This window comes from Podarcis erhardii (genome assembly GCF_964252035.2).
Source record: "Podarcis erhardii genome assembly, chromosome: 13".
Lineage (NCBI taxonomy): Eukaryota > Metazoa > Chordata > Lepidosauria > Squamata > Lacertidae > Podarcis > Podarcis erhardii.
Window position 1 is genome coordinate 41,733,868 of NC_138502.1, and position 19,886 is coordinate 41,753,753.

Here is a 19,886-nt window from a genome sequence, read left to right on the forward strand (position 1 = left end):
CAGAAAGGTAGACGCCCACAAGAGCTGCCACCACAATCCAGTTAGTCTATAAGGCATCAGATATTACAGAGACTTCTAGTGTTGAGACACTCCTAAATTGCAGTCCACTCCACTTTGCAGAAAGGGAATAGCATATACCATGATAAAGTTGGGAGGTGTGAGGAAGGTTGATGGTGGAGGGAACTCCTTGCCATATTGACAAGAGCAGAGACCTTTTAGCTGCCTCTAATCCAAACAACAGAGGTACTTACAAAACAGTACTAGCCAAAAATGTTATTTTATTGTAAATAAAAGTTATACTTTGGCCCGGCTTTGCACTGCAAGCCCCGGTCAGTATAGATATTTATAAAAACAGAAAGACACAAGTGGTTCAAGGTCTTCTGTACACTCCAGGTTCAGTTGATAAACTTCACAATGCTACTGCTGGCTTATGAGGCACACATGGTCCACTTGTTAAAAATACTTAAGTTCCCCCCATTTAGGTTTCAATAAATCAAACCACTTATTCCAATACAGACAATTTAAATCTATAGGTAATACTCTGGATTACAGATCAGCAGATTGAGAAGCAAAATGTGCAATCTTCTAGTTTCCACATAGCAATTTCATAATCATGCTGCTGTGCTGTAGAGGCAGCAATCTTGGTAGAAGCAAACTGCAATAGTCAGTGGGACTTCCTTTCAACTGCTTTGGACTATAATGTAATAAAGGTATATTCTTCTCTAAAGCTTTACCCTGAAATCAGATATTAGAACAGCCCCCATATCACACATCCAGGAATGCAGCTGTTCTTCTAAAGGCCAATAAGAGAAGAAATAAAGGCTGTCTGGCAAGGGTAGCTTTCTCCAATGCAAAAAGCTATTTTAAGATGTGTTTGAATCATTAACACCCACAGTAACCAAGACAGAATAATCCTGTTTAGCAGAACATTAAGAGGGTGAACCTGGAGGATACAGAATCGTCACGCCAAGTCCAAAACACCGTTATTTTCTTTCCTCACATATGGTTACAGTTCCATCTGGGAAAATTTGCAATTTATCCTTCAGCAACCTGTTTTCTCATCTGCACCCATGGGGACAAGAAACTTACTGAAAGCAAAAGTGCAAATGAAAGTATCAGGGGGGCACAAAGTGCTTGAAAATGAGTATGAACAGATTAATGGGGCTTTATACTACAGAAGGAATTTACGGTACTTTCTTACTGGAAATGGTTGAAGGGGGGGGGGTAAGTTACTGGCCATTTTTTGGTAATTGATTTAGCTGCAATTTTAGGGACAAATCAATCCTTAGTAAATCAATCCATATGCAACAAGTCAATGTCAAATCCAGGTTGAAGACATCCAATAAAGGTTATGCAAATGGATGTGCCCATCCAGTAACTTAAGTAAGATTTACACTGGTGATACTGTGCGCTGCAACAATTTAATCAGATTTGTAATAAACCTAACCAGGACTCCTGGACAAAGCCTATGGATAGATTGCTCATAAAACAACCCATTCCAGATATTTTATTATTGGGATCTATGCTATTTCTATGAAACGAATTCAACATTCCCACTGCCCCAATGGGTGCATGAGGAAACAAAGAGGTATTTTGGCTTAACACATTTTGTTATAAAACTATATTCAAATTTTCTGCAAAACCAGCTGCTTCTCTCCCCACTTTTAAAATTCATGAAGGTGTCAATTTCTTTCCCATCCCATAACAGTTGCTATACATATCTATAAAAATCAACAAATACAGCTTAAATAAAAAAGATAAAGAGGCACCATCATTTGTTTACATGATGTAAAAAGCATAACAAATAGGGAATGATATACACACATTTGTAAAAGTGCATTGCTGACCATACAAGTAATGCTTTGGCTTATTTCTTAGGCTTAATCAGAGGCTCTGGGTCTGGGTTCTGGAGTGTATCATACAAAGGGGGAGCCCAGCGAACATAATCACATTATTGGAGACAGGTGGAGGGAAAGCCTGCTGCCGGGCAACACAGACCACAGTTTGGGCTGAGGGTAGACATGTTTCAAGACAACAAACATTTCAGGCCTCTCTTCAAGTCCTTCAAACATGTTGGCAGGTGAGATAAAGGGGGTGGGGGAGAGAATCACTGCAGGTTTTTTGAGCCTCTGTTACCTGAAAGGAACAACTCACACTGCGTACTTCCTTAAATCCTGCATTCTCCCCTCAGAAAACAGCATCCAGTCTTAAAAGTAGCATTGTGGAAGCCTTAAACCAGGCATGGCCAAACTTGGCCCTTCAGCTGTTTTGGGACAACAACTCCCATCATCCCTAGCTAACAGGACCAGTAGTCAGGGTCATGCCTGCCTTAAACAGAGCAGAGAAGCTACATTAACACCTTATCACTGCTACAAGGAAAGAAGTCTTACCTTTGCTACATTTTATTCACATGATGACTGCATTCTGCTTCAAATATACTGCTGCAGGTCCACTGGAAGCATTGCCTAGTACTGGCTGTTAACCAACATGTCAAGCTGGTAGGCTGCCAGCTTGTGATTTAAGTAAACGTCTGTAGCCCTGTTAAAAAGCTGAGGGATGGTAGCAATCCTCAACTCTGCAGAGACGAAAACAGCTGGCTACCCTAAGACTGTGCCAATGTGCCTGTCGTAAATGACTCTTGGCTGGAAAGAGGAGGGATAAATTTTACCTCTTTTAAAGGCTAAGAACAGGTGATTGGAAGCATGACACAACAGAAGTACACATTCTTTTTGCAGCACAACACATTGGTCAAATTGTTCAGCTATCCTAGGAAGTGCATTTTTTGAAGCGAATATTTCTGGAATGTGAGCAGGTCCGTACGTTACACGAGCCCTGTCTGACTGCATCTGGTTCCCAGTCCGAGGTTTTATACAGCAAAACAATCAAATTTCCCTTTGCCGCTAAACAGTTAGTTGAAAGAGGATACTGCTTAGATTGCCTGCAATGACTTGTCATGACTTCCCCTTTAAAAATCCCCAGGATTCCTAGCCAAAAGATAATGCAGCATTTGAAATCAGGCCTTGTCCCTTTGTTTCACACAACTGCTAGATTAGATGACTCTATGAAAACACAATCACAAGTACAGCTTATGCATAAATATCTCCCTCGCCTCTGCTGCTCAGGCACGTGTCTTCCATTTATAAAAACTATTTTTATCCAAGATCACATGAAAACCTCAAAAGAAATGTCTTTATTAGGCTTAGCAGCAGTCTTTCACCTTTCCCTGAAATAAGACGTTGGCAGCACTGGAAATGTCTTTGGTTTGAAGGACTGGCAAAAAACTGAGTATGGCACCGGCGGCTGTTCTGCAGAAAATACCTGGGTGGAAGAAGACATCTAATAGATATAGAAGAGCCTGAAGTTTCAAAGGAACAGCATTTTCATAGGAAAGCTATTAACTGCTGCATGATAGGCCAGCTGTATGAAACTCCCAATACGGGGCTCTATCTCATCAGCTGCAAGCAATAGCTATCCTATGGCAACCCCTGTCTATATCCAGCATGTGATACTCTGTGCTAAAACAATCCATAAAAATGTCACATTCCATGATCTCAATAAATTATGCAAATAAAGTAAAAATCTGTATATATTCTTGTTTTTGATGATTTATTTGGCTTTTGCTCTTTGTGCAAGGGCACTAAGCACATGCCACAACCGCTGTATCCTGCTCAGCCCCCTGTGACTTCTAAGAAGTCTCTAGGCACCTCTCAAACCCTCCACGTTTATTAGAGTTTCTCTGCAGCCATGAAGACCAGAAACTTGTTTTTGAAAAGAATTAAATTAAAATAAATAAAAGTTAGAAATACTGAATCTTAGGATGCAGATTTTTGTGCCAGATAATAAATCCTGCGTTAGCACAGTTATTGCATAGACACAGTCCTGAATTGCACCTTCAGACAGCCCTGTCAAAATGAAGCTCGATTCCCTCGTTTCATTCAGGGGCCACTGTTGTGTAGGCCTCGTTGTGCTTGTGTTCCACTGTAACCCCCCATCTCATCATCCAGAAATGTGGATAGGAGAGAGTTAAAAGGCAAACAGAAAGAAAGTACAACTCTGCCTCCAGCTCCTTGGGTTTGTCATTATATAAAAAAACAACACTATTCACATATTCTTCTAAATCAATATTTTCTGAACACTTTCAGATGCTGAATACTTAATAAAATATATAATAATTATTATATATAATAACTGAGTCCATGTTCTCTGTGGCACTTGACAATAGTCCTGGGGAACTGCGAAACACAGAATGCTAGCCAACACACATTTTTGTAGCTTTTAGAAGCTTTCACAAGTTCTGACACCACAAGCCCCCTTCCACTTTGGACCAGCTTCTGATACACAGCTACATTCAAGTGAGGTGGTTCCTAAGCCGCTCCCAGCTCATGTGCTTGTGGGAAGCGTGCCACCAAACATTCCATGGCAGCAGCACAGGTAAGGACAGAGATGCAGATGTAGGTTGCACAGCTACTAGAAGCATCAATCCAAAGAAGAATCTATCCAAATAAAAGCAACTGACGTCCCTGCCTTGCTCCTCAAACACCGACCGCCTCTCTAGGCAAATAAGACAGCTGTGCCAGCATTTATTTGGAGCTGCTGCTCGGATAAGGGCCACAGCACAGCATCCTCCCAAGGAGAAAATGCTAAAAGCCAAGGAAGAAGTACTGTTTCTGGGGAGGGCAATTCAGTATGGGAGCTGTGCAAAGGGATGCTGGAGCAGCTCTTCAGCTGAGGGTCTCTGCCGGGCTTCGACAAAGATCTGCTTTATAAAGTCCCGGCAAGTTTCTGAAATGTGGGAAGGCAGCTGGGGGTTAGTTGGCTGTGTGGCAATCTTGAAAATGGCTGCCATGGCTTCATACTCTGCCCAGGGTGGCTTCTCTGTTAGCATCTCCACAACAGTACAGGCAAGGCTCCTGGGAATGGGAAAACATAGAATTCAATTATCTGTATTAGAAAACGAAAGGCAGTGCTGGAGTTTCTTGTGGCAGTTCCCGTGACACCCACACAATGGGCACAACCGAGATAAATTAAGGAGGAGAAGTGGAATTAGCCTGTTGCAACCTAAAAACAACACCAAGGAAGCGTGTGGCACCTTACTAACAAATATATTGGGGCATAAGCTTTTGTGGATCATTTAGGAGGATCAGGACATAGAGGGCTGAATAGATAACCAATATCAAACAAAGCTGAAAAAGAAAGTGACTCAGAAGCCAGATAATTTAAAAATTCTTCATCTCTTTGGCCAAGTCAAACTACGCCAGATCCAACTTTCAATTCTGAACAAAGCGAGAGAAAATGACAAATGTTCTTACAACATAACTCAACTGGAGAAATAGCTTTGTCTGGAGATCCACTGAACTCACACAACTCATTTTATTCCTACAGTACACATGTACAGAAGTTAATTCTATTAGAGTTTGATAATGTGTGGTTTGCTATGCCTAATAAAGGATATATTATTATTATCATCAGAGTTCAGCCCTGGAAATTCAAAGAAAAGGCCACAGAAGAATGGCTTGAAGCTCTTCCAGATGTGGCCTTGGCAGGAGCTTTAATTTCTTTTATTAAAAAAATGTAAGAGGCAGCCCAAATGCCAGCCTTGCAGATATGCAATAAAGGACACACTCAGAAATGTGTCAAGGACACATTTGTAGACACTCAAGTGTTTGGCTTCTTAGGAGGAGAGACAAGAATTGAGCATGAAGAACACTTCTCAAGGCAGAATTAATTGAAGAAAGGATGGCTTGTACATAATGATAATGATAATGATGGAAAAACTGCTCTTGGTTCTAAAAGTTCAGCCCCTTATCACTGAATAGCTACCCTTACACGCCTAGCTAGTGGTCAGAGGGTCAGCCACCTTTTACAACATAAAATTAATCCTTGCTAGGAAGTGAACTCAGTCCCTGCCCAAACACAGAGCAGCTGCAAGACTAACGAAGTATGTCATTTGAGTCAGGGGTATTCTGGACAAAAATGTCACTTTCCTTTTCCAGAAATGTTCCTTGTACTCCTGATAAGAAGGTTAAAAGCTTATGGACTTCAGGTACACAGAAATCCTGGCTAGAACTATGCACCAAGCAAACAGAACAAAGCAACTTCTCACCAGACGTCGGCTTTTCTTCCGTAACCCTCGCCACTGATCACCTCTGGACTCATCCAGTAGGGCGTGCCAGTGACAGAACGGATGCCGGTCCCAGACATGCAGATTGTCTGCAGCCGTTTGCTGGCCCCAAAGTCCCCAAGCTTCACATTGCCAGCAGAGTCCCGGAGAATATTGGCTCCTGAGAAGGGGGAAGGAAGGAGGGAGATGGGGAGGGAGAAGAAGAGGGAAGCAGCAGTGATTCAAAGTCTGTCACTAACTCTACCTTGCAGGGTATTAGCAGTCAATACATGAAGAGGGGAGCCAAGAAGAGGAAGAGAGACCAGGTTGAGGGAGCTGGCTCAAGTCACATGGACATCTCTTACCCTTTATATCCCTATGTACAATCATGTTGCTGTGAAGGTAACAGACTCCTTCAAGAATCTGCCGAGTGTACTTCCGGGTCACATTTTCCGTCAGTGCACCATAGGCCTTCAGCTGGTCTTTGACAGAACCCTTCACAGGAAAAGCAGGAAAGGTATTGAAGAGGACTTCAACAACAAGGAAATAATCTTGCAAATCCACTGCAGGTCAGAAGCAGACGGCAATCACTTTCTAGAGGACTAGCTCAATTCTTACCCCTGGCATGTACTCCATGAATATGCTCAGGGTCTTCTCTGCTCGGTCCCTCAAGCACCCATAATACTGGACAATGCGCTCATGCTGAAGGTTCTTCAACAGCTGAATTTCACACTCCAAAGCACTCACTTCCTGCAGGCATGGAGAGAGCCAGTTAGTTCATTGCACTAAGAATGTGTGTGCCTGCATGCTCCCCCACTGAGGAAGATGTTGTGGTTTGTTAAATCAGTTTCCCATTATGTCCAAACTGGGAAAAACTGTAGGATAAAGCACTTTTTCATACCAGACAGCTGACTACTGAACCACATTTGAACTTGGCAGCAGTGACAAGTTCTCAGCAAGAACTTGCCTAGAAATTAGTTTTCCCACTATTTGATGTTATTAACAATTTCCACTTTGAATTATTTCTATTAGGGTGGCAACCAGATTAACAAAATGGTTACTATTAGCTGATTACTAAGGGTCAAAGACCAGTAAAGAGGCAGGTGCTTAGCTTCTCCAGCCTACTTGGGGAAAGGTGTTGGTTACTTGTGCCAGCCAATGGTAAAGGGAAAGGTGACGTGGTGAAGTTTTGTAAATAATTTGGCAGTCTTGAGTGCAGTGGGATTGCATTTGGGGATTCTAAGGGAAAGAACGAACCATGATATCTCTTTACAAACCATGCTTCGTTGAATGTCTGTTACTTAGCATGGTATTTCCAAATACGAACATTTACTTTAGACAGTGTTCCCAGTGGTATCGTTCAAGTACCTTGCTTGTTTCAGGACTGTCTGGGTCAAACTGGACCTGTTTCGCTGCAAGTTCTCTGGCTGTATCCACATCGTAGCACAAGTACACACGGCCAAATGCACCTTGCCCCAGGAGTTTCCCTCGCCGCCAATTAACTGGGGCACTTGGAGCTGCCAAATACAGAAGGAATTCTCAGTTTATAATGTCATCCTCAAGAATAGTCTTCTACACCCGTCAACAGAGGCTATTTATACCTGCATTACTAAATGCAGGGGAGATAATTCCAGTCTCCAAGCTAGAGATGCCACCTATCAAAGATTCAAGGTGTGGCATATAATGTTTGGCTCTGATAAGAGTTTTTAAAACTTGACTTCTGCTTGATGGGCCTTTAGGACCACAACATCAGCTTTTCACACATTTCTCTTCGTCCTTCTGCAGTTTATAAGACCTGATATTAAACATCAAATAGTTTGATGTAGCGTCGCGCCCTATCTCATCAGTAGCCCCAGGAAAATTCATAAGTATGACAAGACACAGCATCTCATATTATTGTTCATTCTTAGTACCTGGTAAACAGAAGCTTTATTCCAAACCCTCAGGGTGTAGAGCCACTGACAGTCAATTTTATCTGTTAAAAAGCCACCTGTGTTAGTGGCCACCACAAAACCCTGTATCAATTTGAACAAGTGCTTCCTTTTGTCCATCTTGAATGCACTGGAAAGCACAATAGTGCTGCATTTCGCTATCTGGAACAGCCTGCTTACATTTGGTTGGAATGTTCCTCTCTTGCACGGTGAGGGCATTCTCACTGTCCGCACTCCGCAGGCGCCCCCGGGGGTCCAGATACTGCACTGCTAGGCCAAGGTTCTCCCCATTGGTGCTCAAGGAGCGGCTTGATGGCACTAGTGTGAAGAGGTTACCCTGGTGACGTCGAATACGTGGGAAGGTCCTCCGTCCTGTTAGAAAACGTTATGAAAGAAAAGTTTGCCAATAAAACTGCCTGGATACAGGGTGGGGAATCAGGGCTGGGGACAGAGCAAGAAGCCTTTGCAGGCATGACTTCTGAGTTAGCAAAAACCTAAGCTCTGGACAACTCTGCTCTGGATTAATCTTGTAGTGCACAGGCCAACAACTTGCTTCACCAGTGGTTCGCATGCAAGAAACAGAGTTTCTCTCTGTTCTTCTTGAGCTATTCAACTACAGGAAAAGAGAAGGAAGGAAAGTCATATTCTCGCTTGCATTTGTCACTTCTCCTGCTTCCAGTGAGTTCTCCGAAGCAATTTCAAGAAAAGTGAGTCAGAGAAGCAGAGAGAGGCCTAGCCACCAGGAAAAAGCAGATAGTTCCCCTTGGGAGAGATGTCTAACGGCAACCCTATCATTAAGATAAAAAGCAGGGTGCTTTCTTGCAGTGCAAGCACACCCACCGTCATTATAATCTTTGTGCTGCATGGAGACATGGTAACGCCGAGGGTAGGTCCCTCCTTTCTCTGCTTTGTCATAGATTTGATTCTCGCGATCTGGATAGAGGGAGACAAAGCAAAACAAGTTAACTTATGGAACATGCACAGATGAATGACCCAAAGGGGAGGGAAATCCACGAATCCCATGACTGGAAGAAAAGGTTCACTAAATATGTTTAAAGCTTAAATTCTAGAACCCATTGAACTATGCAGATCACTGAAATCCAGCTCCTTTTCCACTGAGATGGCAGGGCACTTGGCACACAGCACTTTGTCTGAAAAATGCAGCCCACAGAATAACTTATTAGCTTATTTTCATATTTGCCCTTCTGGTAGTTAAAGTTTCTTAGTTTCAGTCAACCTCCTCCTTACAGGTGGTTTCAGGAGGGAAGAGAAACCAATGCATAAGCACGTATCCTGAAAACTGTTAATTCTCTCCCTGACCCAGCAACCTTCAACCAATCAGTGGCAAAGGAATGGGAGAGGCAAACGAGATGTGGCTCCACAGCAGTATCTTCCACCCTGATTAGACTGGAAGCCAGGTAACTGCTGGCAAGTGACAGAGCAGTTGTCTGCACATTTCAAAATGTCTTTCTTCTGCAATCAGAAAAGAGAATATAGAATCTTGACTAGGAGCAGGCAACACACAACAGAGAAACAACAAGGTAGGAGTTTCTTTCTCCTGTTATCTGTCAACAACCATCAGCTCAAATAATTATTTTAAAAACTATACAGACATACCTGAAAAATCCTGCCTGTTGTCTGGGAAACTCTGGGCCCTGGACATGCAGGATTTTCTGTAGGAAAGACTGTTTGGAGGGAGAAAGAATCAAGATTTGTACCTATAAACTGGGCTAAGAATGGCCTGTGTTACAACTTAATGTGATGCCCCCTCTCACGACTTAGGAAGAAGCTGGATAGCCTAAACCTGAATAAATTACAATAATTTATTCACATCCAATGCAGTATTGTGGGATTTCTGCATATAAACATACGCATAACTGAACAGAGAATTTACACAATCTGTTGGGTTCCCCCATCTACAAACTGGGTATCACTTTCAGAAAAATTCAGCCAGGGCACATAGCTAACTGAAAAATTCCCACCCCAAAGATGCAATCAATTTTTTAGCATATATTTTAAATTTTAATGTATCTTTTACATTTTTAAAAATATATGATCCAGTTTCCTCCCTCGTTGGGCAAAATACAGCTTTCCTCATTATAGTAATGCAAGTTATCCAGCTAAACAATCTGGATCTATTCCCATTTGGTTTTTGTCATCAAAGAACCTGATTTGGTTACTCTGATGCAATGTGATAACCTATGACAAGGGGACTGAAACGCTACTAGTTATCCAGGACCTCTTGGCAGTTTTCAATATCAGATACCATAGAGCGGGGGCATTCTGTTCAGGTGTGGCAAGGTATAGGGCAGGTAGCCAAGAGTCAGGAACACGGAAAGCTCATATGGAGCAAGCTTTGGGATGTGGCTGGATATCAGATTCACCTAAGCTGGATACTGGAAAGAAAGATCAGCAAGTGTTGCTTCAGCACTGGTCTTTTATATAGTATGGCAGAGAGTGGTGAAGCCCTGTTTCGTAGAAGAAAACCTGATCGTGCTTTAAGGAGGCTGTATTCTATGACATAGGCATGTGCTGCAGAAGGGTGGAATGTTTCCTGTGTCCCCCAAAAATGGAAAAGTGGAAGACTGGCTCCCTTCTTAGTCTGCTAGTAGTTATGGGGAAGAGTTATCCAGCACCAAAGAGAGGGGAAAGCTATCTCCTCTGGAATCAGAATTGGATTCTGAGGCACGACAGGTTTAGGGGTGTGGCGTTTGCCTCCTAGGTGGGTCATAAGGAAAGGGTTAAATGAGTGGGAAGTGATTGGCCAGTGGGAAACCTAGGGGAGGAGTTAGTGTTAGAGTCGGAGTTGTGTGGAAGTCAGTTGAGAGTTGGGAGTTGGAGAAGGAAGAGGGAGGAAAAGACTGTGGGTTGGTCAAGCTGTGTGGTGAGAGAGTGAGAGGAACTGTTAGGTGGAGTCAGATAGATAATTGGGATAATCAGTTTGAAGTTGTTAGGAACGTATAGGACAGTTAAGGAACTAAGATTAAGAAACTGCCAAGAAAATTAACTGAAACCATAAACTTGTTCATGCCTATAAAATAAACTTGCTTTTTTGTTAATGTTAACAACTGTCTGGACTCCGTCTGGACTCCGTGTGTCCCCGTGAAAAGCGGGGTGGTGGCAGCAAAGTAAGCAATCACAGTGGTGGCACAGGGATCAATAGACCGTCAAATGTCCGGTGACCCTGTGTGATCACCACAAGGGGCAATGTGGTTCCATTCCTACTTAAATTCCAGAAGGTAGTGCTGGAAGAATACTGCTTGTCCTCAAGGCACCTGTGCTTATAGGGTCCTGCAGGGTTCCATCTCATCTCCCATACTTTTTAACATCTACATGAAACTGCCGACCAGGTCATCTAGGGCTCTGAAGTAAGGTGTCATCAGTATACCAGTGACTAGTATTTCTCTCATCATATTCAAGTGAAATGGTAGAGGTGCTGAACCCATGCTTACAACAGTAAGGGACTGTATGGAGGCCAATAAAATGAATTCAGTGGTAAACTAAATCTGTTTTGACTTTACTACAGGGTCTATGCCAGGAACAGACTAACAATCTCTGAACAGTGGTACCTTGGGTTAAGTACTTAATTTGTTCCGGAGATCTGTTCTTAACCTGAAACTGTTCTTAACCTGAAGCACCACTTTAGCTAATGGGGCCTCCTGCTGCTGCCACGCCACTGGAGCACGATTTCTGTTCTCATCCTGAAGCAAAGTACTTAACCCAAGGTACTATTTCTGGGTTAGTGGAGTCTGTAACCTGAAGCATATGTAATCTGAAGTGTATGTAACCTGAGGTACCACTGTACCTCCTAAGGGTCCTTGAGTATCTACAATTCACCCACAAATGCCAGAAGCAAAAAAATAGATGTAACTGAATTCATCTGGATAGCTCAGTCGGTAGAGCATGAGACTCTTAATCTTAGGATCGTGAGTTTGAGCCCCACGTTGGGCAAATGATTCCTGCATTGCAGGGGGTTGGACTAGATGACCCTTGTGGCCCCTTCCAACACAAATAAGACAAGACAAATAATGCTGGAGAGAGAAACACCCCAAGGTTCCCTGTCAATCTCACATGAAGGAAAATTCATTAGCAACCCAAACATGCGGAGGAGAAATTGGACGACAGCAAAATCGATTCCAAACCCATTAAGGTCCATACCTGTCTCCTGACTGGCTCAACGACTGACAACTGCCAGATATAGAGTTTTCAGCGCTGCTTAAAGGATCCAGCATCTATGAGAGATCACAGAAAGTCAAACTGAATATAATCTAAGACACAATACAATACAAAAAGACAGAATGGAGAACTCTACCAAGAAAGTTGGGAAAGGGCTGAGGCTCAGACAGAGCATGTGCTACACATGCAGATGGTCTCAGGTTCAATCCATGGCATTTCCTGATAAAGCTGGAAGAGACTCTTGTTTGAGACCACAAGAAACTGCTGACAGGGTAGAAAATACTGAGCTAGGTGGACCAGAGGCATGACATGGTATAAAGGCAGCTTCTCAAAGCTGAGGAGCACTTTACTGAACTCACACATTGTTCATTGGTCTCTGGAATGAATTCTCCTTCGCTGTTGATGCTGGTGTAGGACCCCTGACGAGCGATTCGTTGCTGCCTCTCTGGAACATACCCTGGAGGTGGTGAACTTCGACCTGTGGTCTGAGAACCTGAAGATTTTGAAACACTTATTAAAAGGATGCACAAGGTCAAGAGCACCTGAGGGGAGGGGAACAGAATTGTTCTCTCCTGCATTTTTGAAAGACTCAGGGACAATGTTATTCAGAGTAACTGCAAAGAGACAACCGAGAGCCTCAGAGTGTATCCTATGATATCAGATAATTGACATGTTGGCAGCCCCATCCACCTGTCAAAAGTGGCTTGTTTGTGGAGGGTGGGGCAGTTCTGCGTCCAGTCCATTGGCTGGATTCACTTCCCCACCCCTGGAATAGAGAAAAGGCTATTCTTTAGTGTGCATTTCTTCTAAACACAAGGCCATCACTTTATACAGTGGTGCCCCGCAAGACGAATGCCTCGCAAGACGGAAAACCCGCTAGACGAAAGGGTTTTCCGTTTCGGAGGTGCTTCGCAAAACGAATTTCCTATGGGCTTGCTTCGCAAGACCAAAATGCCTTGCGAGTTCCTGCGGGTCCCCCCCCTTTTTCTAAGCCGCTAAGCCGCTTATCAGCTGATCCACTAAGCCGCTTATCAGCTAAGCCACTAAGCCACTAAGCCGCTTAACAGCTGATCCGCTAAGCCGCTTATCAGCTGATCCGCTAAGCCGCTTATCAGCGCTAAGCCGCTAATGGGCTTGCTTCGCAAGACGAAAAAACCGCAAGACGAAGAGACTCGCGGAACGGATTATTTTCGTCTTGCGAGGCACCACTGTACCTGCTGCACTTGATGCTTAGTTCAATCATTTTATGGAAATTCAAATGTGGGCTGTTGCCAACATAGGAACACTAGAAGTCGTGCTGTCTAAATCCCTTAGAAGTATTTTCTCTGTTACAGGGTGTGTTTTGGATGCTGCTCTGCAGTTTAAAAGTAGTCTCTCCCCCCCCCCTCCCATTCTCACATTTGACTATTGACTCTGATCAAATTTAACCCTTCTGGCTTCTTTTCTATAGTTCTGCTTGATTCACATGGAAGCAGTTAGATGAAACTATTAATTTAAGTAACGAATTGCCAACCTTCTCGGACCAGCAGGCACATTTTGAATTTTAAGAGTGTGCTGGGGGTGCCTGTCACAAAATGGCTGCCATGAGGGCACAATGTAACTCAAAATTAAAAAGATTAGGGCCATCACTAGCTTCTCCACCCTACCCGAGACAACCTCATACTTTGTGTGAGAAATCACCTATGCCTTGCTGGTTCTGAGAATCTTCGGACTTTATATTGTCAGTATGCTGAAATATCCAACCTCAAGCAGAGCTGCCTCTGTATGACTGTTTCAAATTTTAAAATAAGCCTGCAGATTTCTCTTAAAATTTTGGGTTTAAAGAGTTCCAGGTTACCAAATTTTAAAGGATAATATATATTTAGCATGTACAGTGGTACCTTGGTTTAAGAACAGCCCTGTTTACGAACTATTCGGTAAAAAAACTCCGCAAAACCAGAAGTAGTGTTCTGGTTAGCAAACTTTACCTTGGTTCACGAATGGAATGGTGGAAGGGCACCGGTGGCAGGAGGCCTCATTAGGGAAAGCACACCTCAGTTTAAGAATGGCTTTGGTTTAAGAATGGACTTCCGGAACGTATTAAGTTTGTAAACCGAGGTACCACTGTATTCAAAGAGAATTCTTTTTGTTCCTTACAATGAAAACTTGCAATACACTAGCACCATCTTCTGGCTAATGGAGGAAGCAGGAGGCTATGATATTGTGTTGTGAATCAAGGGTAAGCTCCTTTTCAAACCATGAAATATGGTTTATAAGTATTTTTTCTTTACTAATTGTTTGAAGGCAGACACGTTATCTGCTTAAGGGTTAGTTCCCCATGCCCTTTAAAACTGTGCTTGTAAATCCACTATTACTTCTTTCTTGTTTTTCTACAACAGCCTACACTAGAAGCAAATAAAATGTCAAAACAAACACACACAAATATTCCTTACATTAACAACTAAGCAGCAGCATGAAACCAAGAAAACTTTAAAAATAGCAGAGCAGTATTAGCCTGAGTGAACAAGTCTTCTAAATCTACCTAAATGCAGAAAGAAAGGAAGCCTGCTGCATCTCCCAGAAGACGGCTATTCCAGAGTCTTGGTGCCACCACTGAAAAGGCCTGCCTAACATACTTCCAATGGTAAGGGGTTGGAGAGCAGGTTCTCCAAGGCCAGTCTTAGGTTCCTGGCATCCATCTGTCTCAGGAGACAATGGAGGAGTGTGCCTTTGGGGGGGTGGACTCAGGGGGTAGACAGGGAGAGTCATATCAACAAAGGTGCCCTTGAAATTACCAGGTTCAATGCTATTAAAGCAACTGGAGGAGGAGGGAGAGGACAGAAGAGATGTGACCCTGTGGGAAACTCAGTAAACCTGCTGTATCTGGAACTCAGTGCACAGAGTACAGCTGAATGGGACACAGCTGTGGGCAGCCTAAGGAAGGATCAGCCACCTTGGGCCTGCCCATAAAAAGCAAGTCTGGAGTGAGAGACTAAGGTGAGACCGGCTGTTTCCAGGACTTTTGTGAGTGAGCTGAGAGTTTTTTGGATCCTGAGTGAGAACCCGGAGGCTGAGAGGGGCGGGTGCATCAGAAGGAAAATGAATTGATATTAATTTATATACATATATTAGCAACTATGTTTTAATGTAACATTTTTATATGTAACTATTTATTTGTAATATTTTGTTTGACTGCTGTTGCTTCAGCATTTTGTACACCGCTTAGATATTTTGAATATATTAAGTTCTATAGAAATAAAATAATCAATAAAATCAATAATCTATTAAAGATTTCAAAAATAAGCACCTGTGCTTTAAATTGAGCTCAGAAACAAGCAGGTAACCAATGTAGTTAATATCAGATGTGTCATATGGTACAATTTTTGGCTTCCAGAATATTCTACTAGCCACATTTGGGAACAAGTGTAGACTCTGGGCCATATTTGAAGGCAGTCCAACACAGAGAACAGTGCAGTAATCCAATATGGATGAATAAAACTGATTTGGAACAAAAACTGGAATCAGAGCCTAATGTCATGAGCCCCTTGGCTCGGTCAGGATCTGGCACACACAGCTCCAAGCTCAAGAGGAAGGAGAAGCAGCAGATGGGGGGGCTGGAAGGTCCTCCTCTTGTGGTTTCAAGAGAGAAGAAGATCCGCTAGTTCTCTCCCATGCTGCTGCTGCAGAACCTTATCCGTGAGAAGGACGGACTTCGGCCAGCCAGAGGGAGAGGCTGAACAGGAAGAAGTGCTAGCAGAGCTGGACAACACAGTATTGTCACTGAGAGTCAGGTGCCACTTATGAAGGCGAATCAGATGTACCCACTCTGACAGAGCACGTATATGTGTGCATAGCAAAACCACAGGCAGAGAGTGTCTTGCAAGTGAGATTGCACCACTCCCATCTTTAAAAGCTTGGCAGGAAGGGCATATCAGCCACTGGTACAACATCACAGCTTCCTTTAAGGATATGAACCACTTGCCCTGTTCATGTAACTTAGAACCTTGACTCCTGGACCATATGTTTGCTTGTGGACATGTACTGCTATTAGACTGAATAAAGACCTCTTCCTTACTTTCAAATAATAGTTGCTGTCATTGGGTTTGGGGATGGGGGCCTGACACCTAAAACCTAAAGTTTTTTGTTCCAATAATGTTGACTTTCAAGTCAGCAGCAAGAGACTGTCCTAGAAGACTGAATTGTCCTCTCATGATTTCTTAATGTTTCTCTCCACATGTATATGTATGTGTGCTCAACTGAAAATGACGGTTCAAATATCTGATAAAAAAGGGAAACTTTAGAGGCTGTAAGTCACAGCCTAAAGTGTTTGGAAGAACAGAATTGTTGCTAGTATAGACTGAAATTAATGTCAAAATTTTGGCTTCCAGGCCACTAGTACTCACTGATGGACAAGTGCCTGCTTCTGGTTTCGGGTGGCTGGAAGGCAGTGTTCACATCTCCCATGGACTGAGAAGTTTTGATTCTGACTTGCTTTGGCATTCCAGAATGGGATGATGAACTGGTCTGTTGGGGAGGGAGCAAAAAAAATAAGCAATTTGAGTTTGGAGGGACTTAATATTTTAATTCCAAGGACAAGCAGCCCAGGTAGGGAAAAAGGATCGTTGCAACTAGAAATGCAGTCTGAAATATATTCCCATTTGCTCTGGGGGGGGGGGGGTCAGATCATGTAGTTTGGTGGTCTATACAAAACAGTGGGCTCTACAGATGTTTCCTTTGCTTTCCAGCTGGGATGATAAAGCCTGCTTTCCATTCTTGGGTTTTCAATTTATTGCAACAAGGCTCTGAGAGGAACAGGAGACCAAACCCACCTTGTGGACTAGGCATCGCTGTTTTGCTTAATGACTGGTAAGGGCTTACAGCAAAAATGAGACAGCAGCACATTATGTTATTTTTACTTACGTGGTTTCTGTCCTGAGACAGCAGTAATATTCTAAGGCGTTTCACATTTGCACTTCGGTCTAACAGATCTATTGCCTTATCAAGGTCATCTTGACTTTTCAAAGGAATAGATAACTACAATGCAAGAAAACAGGCACTCAGTTAGTAAAAAAAGTACATTTTAAATCCTCCAGGCAACAAAGGGATGAAATAGTGAAACTGCAAGATAGAAATTTAAATGCTCTTAAGTTGAATTATGTATTCCTACTTGAGAGTAAGCCCAGTGAACTAACAGACTTACTCTGAATTAAATTTACAAAGGCTCAAGGCTGTAAACAAGTTATAGTACCCCTGAATATCCGGATATATTTCTGGTTGTGTTATTTTTGCGGGCAGGTAATATTCCACCCACACAATCTTCTTGATACAGACTGCAAAAAACTCAAAACCGTCTCAGAAGGGGTGGAGTGGGGGTCAGAGAGAGGAGAGAATAGAATAGAACAGACCTTTATTGTCACTACACCACCTGTGTGCAGTGCATTTAAACGAGCCCCCCCCCCCCCATACACTCAGTCTTGTTAGCACTCTGTGTGCTTGTTGGAAGTTAATTGCATCCCTATTTTTTTTTTCATTCAGCAGCCCAACAGCCCACGGGTGTTAACCTGTTGGTGCAGCTGACTATACTTCTGTATCACCTGCCTGAAGGTAGGAGATTAAAGAGGTGCTGGCCGGGGTATGAGTCGTCCCTAATAATTTTCCTCGCTCTCCTGAGGCAGATACAATACAGTGGTACCTCTGGACGCGAATGGGATCCGTTCCGGAGCCCCGTTCGCATCCAGAAGCAAACGCAACCTGTGCCCGTGCGCCGTGATTCGCCGCTTTTGCGCATGACCTCATTTTGACCGTCTGCGCGAGCGGCGGAACCCGGAAGTAATGTGCTCCATTACTTCTGGGTCACCACAGCGCGCAACCCGAAAATACTTATCCCGAAGCTACTTCAACCCGAGGTATGACTGTACTTAACATCTGTTTAGTGATTTCAAGTGTTTCAAATGCTATGTATTATCTCGTTCTAATCTTTACAAAAAACATTCCTGTTAAGGGTAAGTCAGTGGGTTGTATCCAGACTTAGTCATACTTGGAGTTGGCTCAATGAACTCAATTCTGTAAGCATGACTTCTCGGCCTTTTGGCTAAGATCAAGTGTAGTGTAGTGTAGTGTAGTAGACTAAGTTTGGATACAACACAGTACAACTATTTGCCACATTGCAGACTGCGGTAGTTCAAATGAACGGGCAAGGTTTCCATCTGCTCTGCCACCTGAAAAGGGAGCCAATAAAGGGCTCATATCTTCAGCCCACAAATACACTTGCAAACTGCCCATACTCTTTGGTAATATTGTCCCCTCATGGGACTACCTTGATCTGGGCAAGTGTGTTAGTTGTCCATGTGAAAAGCTACTTTTGCCTCTTTTCATGCCCCCACCCTTGCCAAGGTGTTTGGATTTTTCAGTGTGGTGGAATTTCTCCTTGGATCTGAATAGCACTGTTTGAGAACAAAATGTGGGCGTATTTTGGTACCTCATTATTCATGTAATGGAGATCTAGCGGCTGCCCAAAAACCGTTTTCACTTTCTGCTGCACATCTTCATAGTGGACAGGCCGGGCAAAAGCGATAATTCTGAATGAGATAGAAAGATACTGATAATACAAACAGAATGAGCTCTAAACAATCCATGCAACAAAAGCAATTACATAAGCAGCAGTGTTTTCCCTAAACTGTTACCCAACCATGTGCTGAAATTCTTAGGTGCTCATCAGCTTCACACACATGATAACTGTGCATGAGAATTGACAAAATATCAATTTAGAAGATATTCTGGCATATAAACAGTATATAAATTAATATATTGTCCTACAAACACGAAAAAGCTAGCAAACAGAATTAAGAAAAATAAACATATGCTACTCTACACAGCATGTGTGTGATACCCTTGCAGTAATGCAAAAATATTATATGGCTGTACAGTATACTAATTGTGAAATTTGACTTTCTAAAGCCTAATAAATAGTTACCACAGTTCAAAAAATCTGTTTTATTGTTCATTTTGGGTTCTTTGATAGTATGTTTATTTGATCATATTTATAATTGTCCAGATTTTTCCAAACCAGTTTACTATTGTTGTGGGACCTCAAGCTCTCCATTTTTGGCACTGCAGATTTTGGTAAGTTAACTATTATTTTGAGATCTACGCTTTGTACTTGATCTTCCAAGCATTCGAAGAATATTGCTTGAGCTCTCCATAACATGCATGTTGGAAAGCAAAGTTAACTTAAAAACCTACTACGTTCAACCATCTAAAAATGCTGTCTTCATTATTAAAAAAAAAACCCACACACAACTCAGTAGTCTACAACTTTTTTTATACAGTAATGAGAAACCAATCCAATAATAAACTGAAATTATAATACTTGGACACTGTGCACATAGCTTGGCTCACATCTGCGCTGAAACTCCTTATGAAAGGCAAATAGCTCATTAAACACGCATAAGCATTTGAGCTTCCCCACCCCGCCACTGGGTTTTTTTAGAGCAGCAAAGTCATGATGGATTGGGGTAATTTTAGGCAGACCATTCCCGACTTAAATATTTGTGGTCAGATCTGGCAGCTTTGCTGAAATCAAACACATAGAAATGCATTTTGAGAGCAAATCTTACATAGCTGCATAATTACTGCTTGCATACAATTGAGCTTTTCTTTTCAGTGGGTATGTAAGACAGCCATACCCTACCAAGTCCCCC

At 42.7% G+C, this 19,886-nt stretch overlaps 1 protein-coding gene across 1 annotated transcript in view; it reads right to left on the reverse strand.

The window, feature by feature from the left end:
* Positions 1–258: 258 nt before the first annotated feature.
* Positions 259–19,886, reverse strand: part of MAP3K3 (mitogen-activated protein kinase kinase kinase 3) — a 37,604-nt gene continuing 17,976 nt past the window's right edge. The window contains exons 5-17 of the mRNA XM_081837853.1: positions 18,665–18,764; positions 17,107–17,220; positions 16,590–16,710; positions 12,567–12,700; positions 12,190–12,263; positions 9,649–9,716; positions 8,872–8,964; positions 8,212–8,403; positions 7,469–7,617; positions 6,719–6,850; positions 6,466–6,595; positions 6,104–6,281; positions 259–4,910 (exon numbers count right to left, since the gene is read on the reverse strand). Of these exons, the coding sequence (XP_081693979.1) occupies positions 4,682–4,910; positions 6,104–6,281; positions 6,466–6,595; positions 6,719–6,850; positions 7,469–7,617; positions 8,212–8,403; positions 8,872–8,964; positions 9,649–9,716; positions 12,190–12,263; positions 12,567–12,700; positions 16,590–16,710; positions 17,107–17,220; positions 18,665–18,764 (1,714 nt within the window). The 3' untranslated portion in view covers positions 259–4,681. The remainder of the gene's footprint in view (positions 4,911–6,103; positions 6,282–6,465; positions 6,596–6,718; positions 6,851–7,468; positions 7,618–8,211; positions 8,404–8,871; positions 8,965–9,648; positions 9,717–12,189; positions 12,264–12,566; positions 12,701–16,589; positions 16,711–17,106; positions 17,221–18,664; positions 18,765–19,886) is intronic.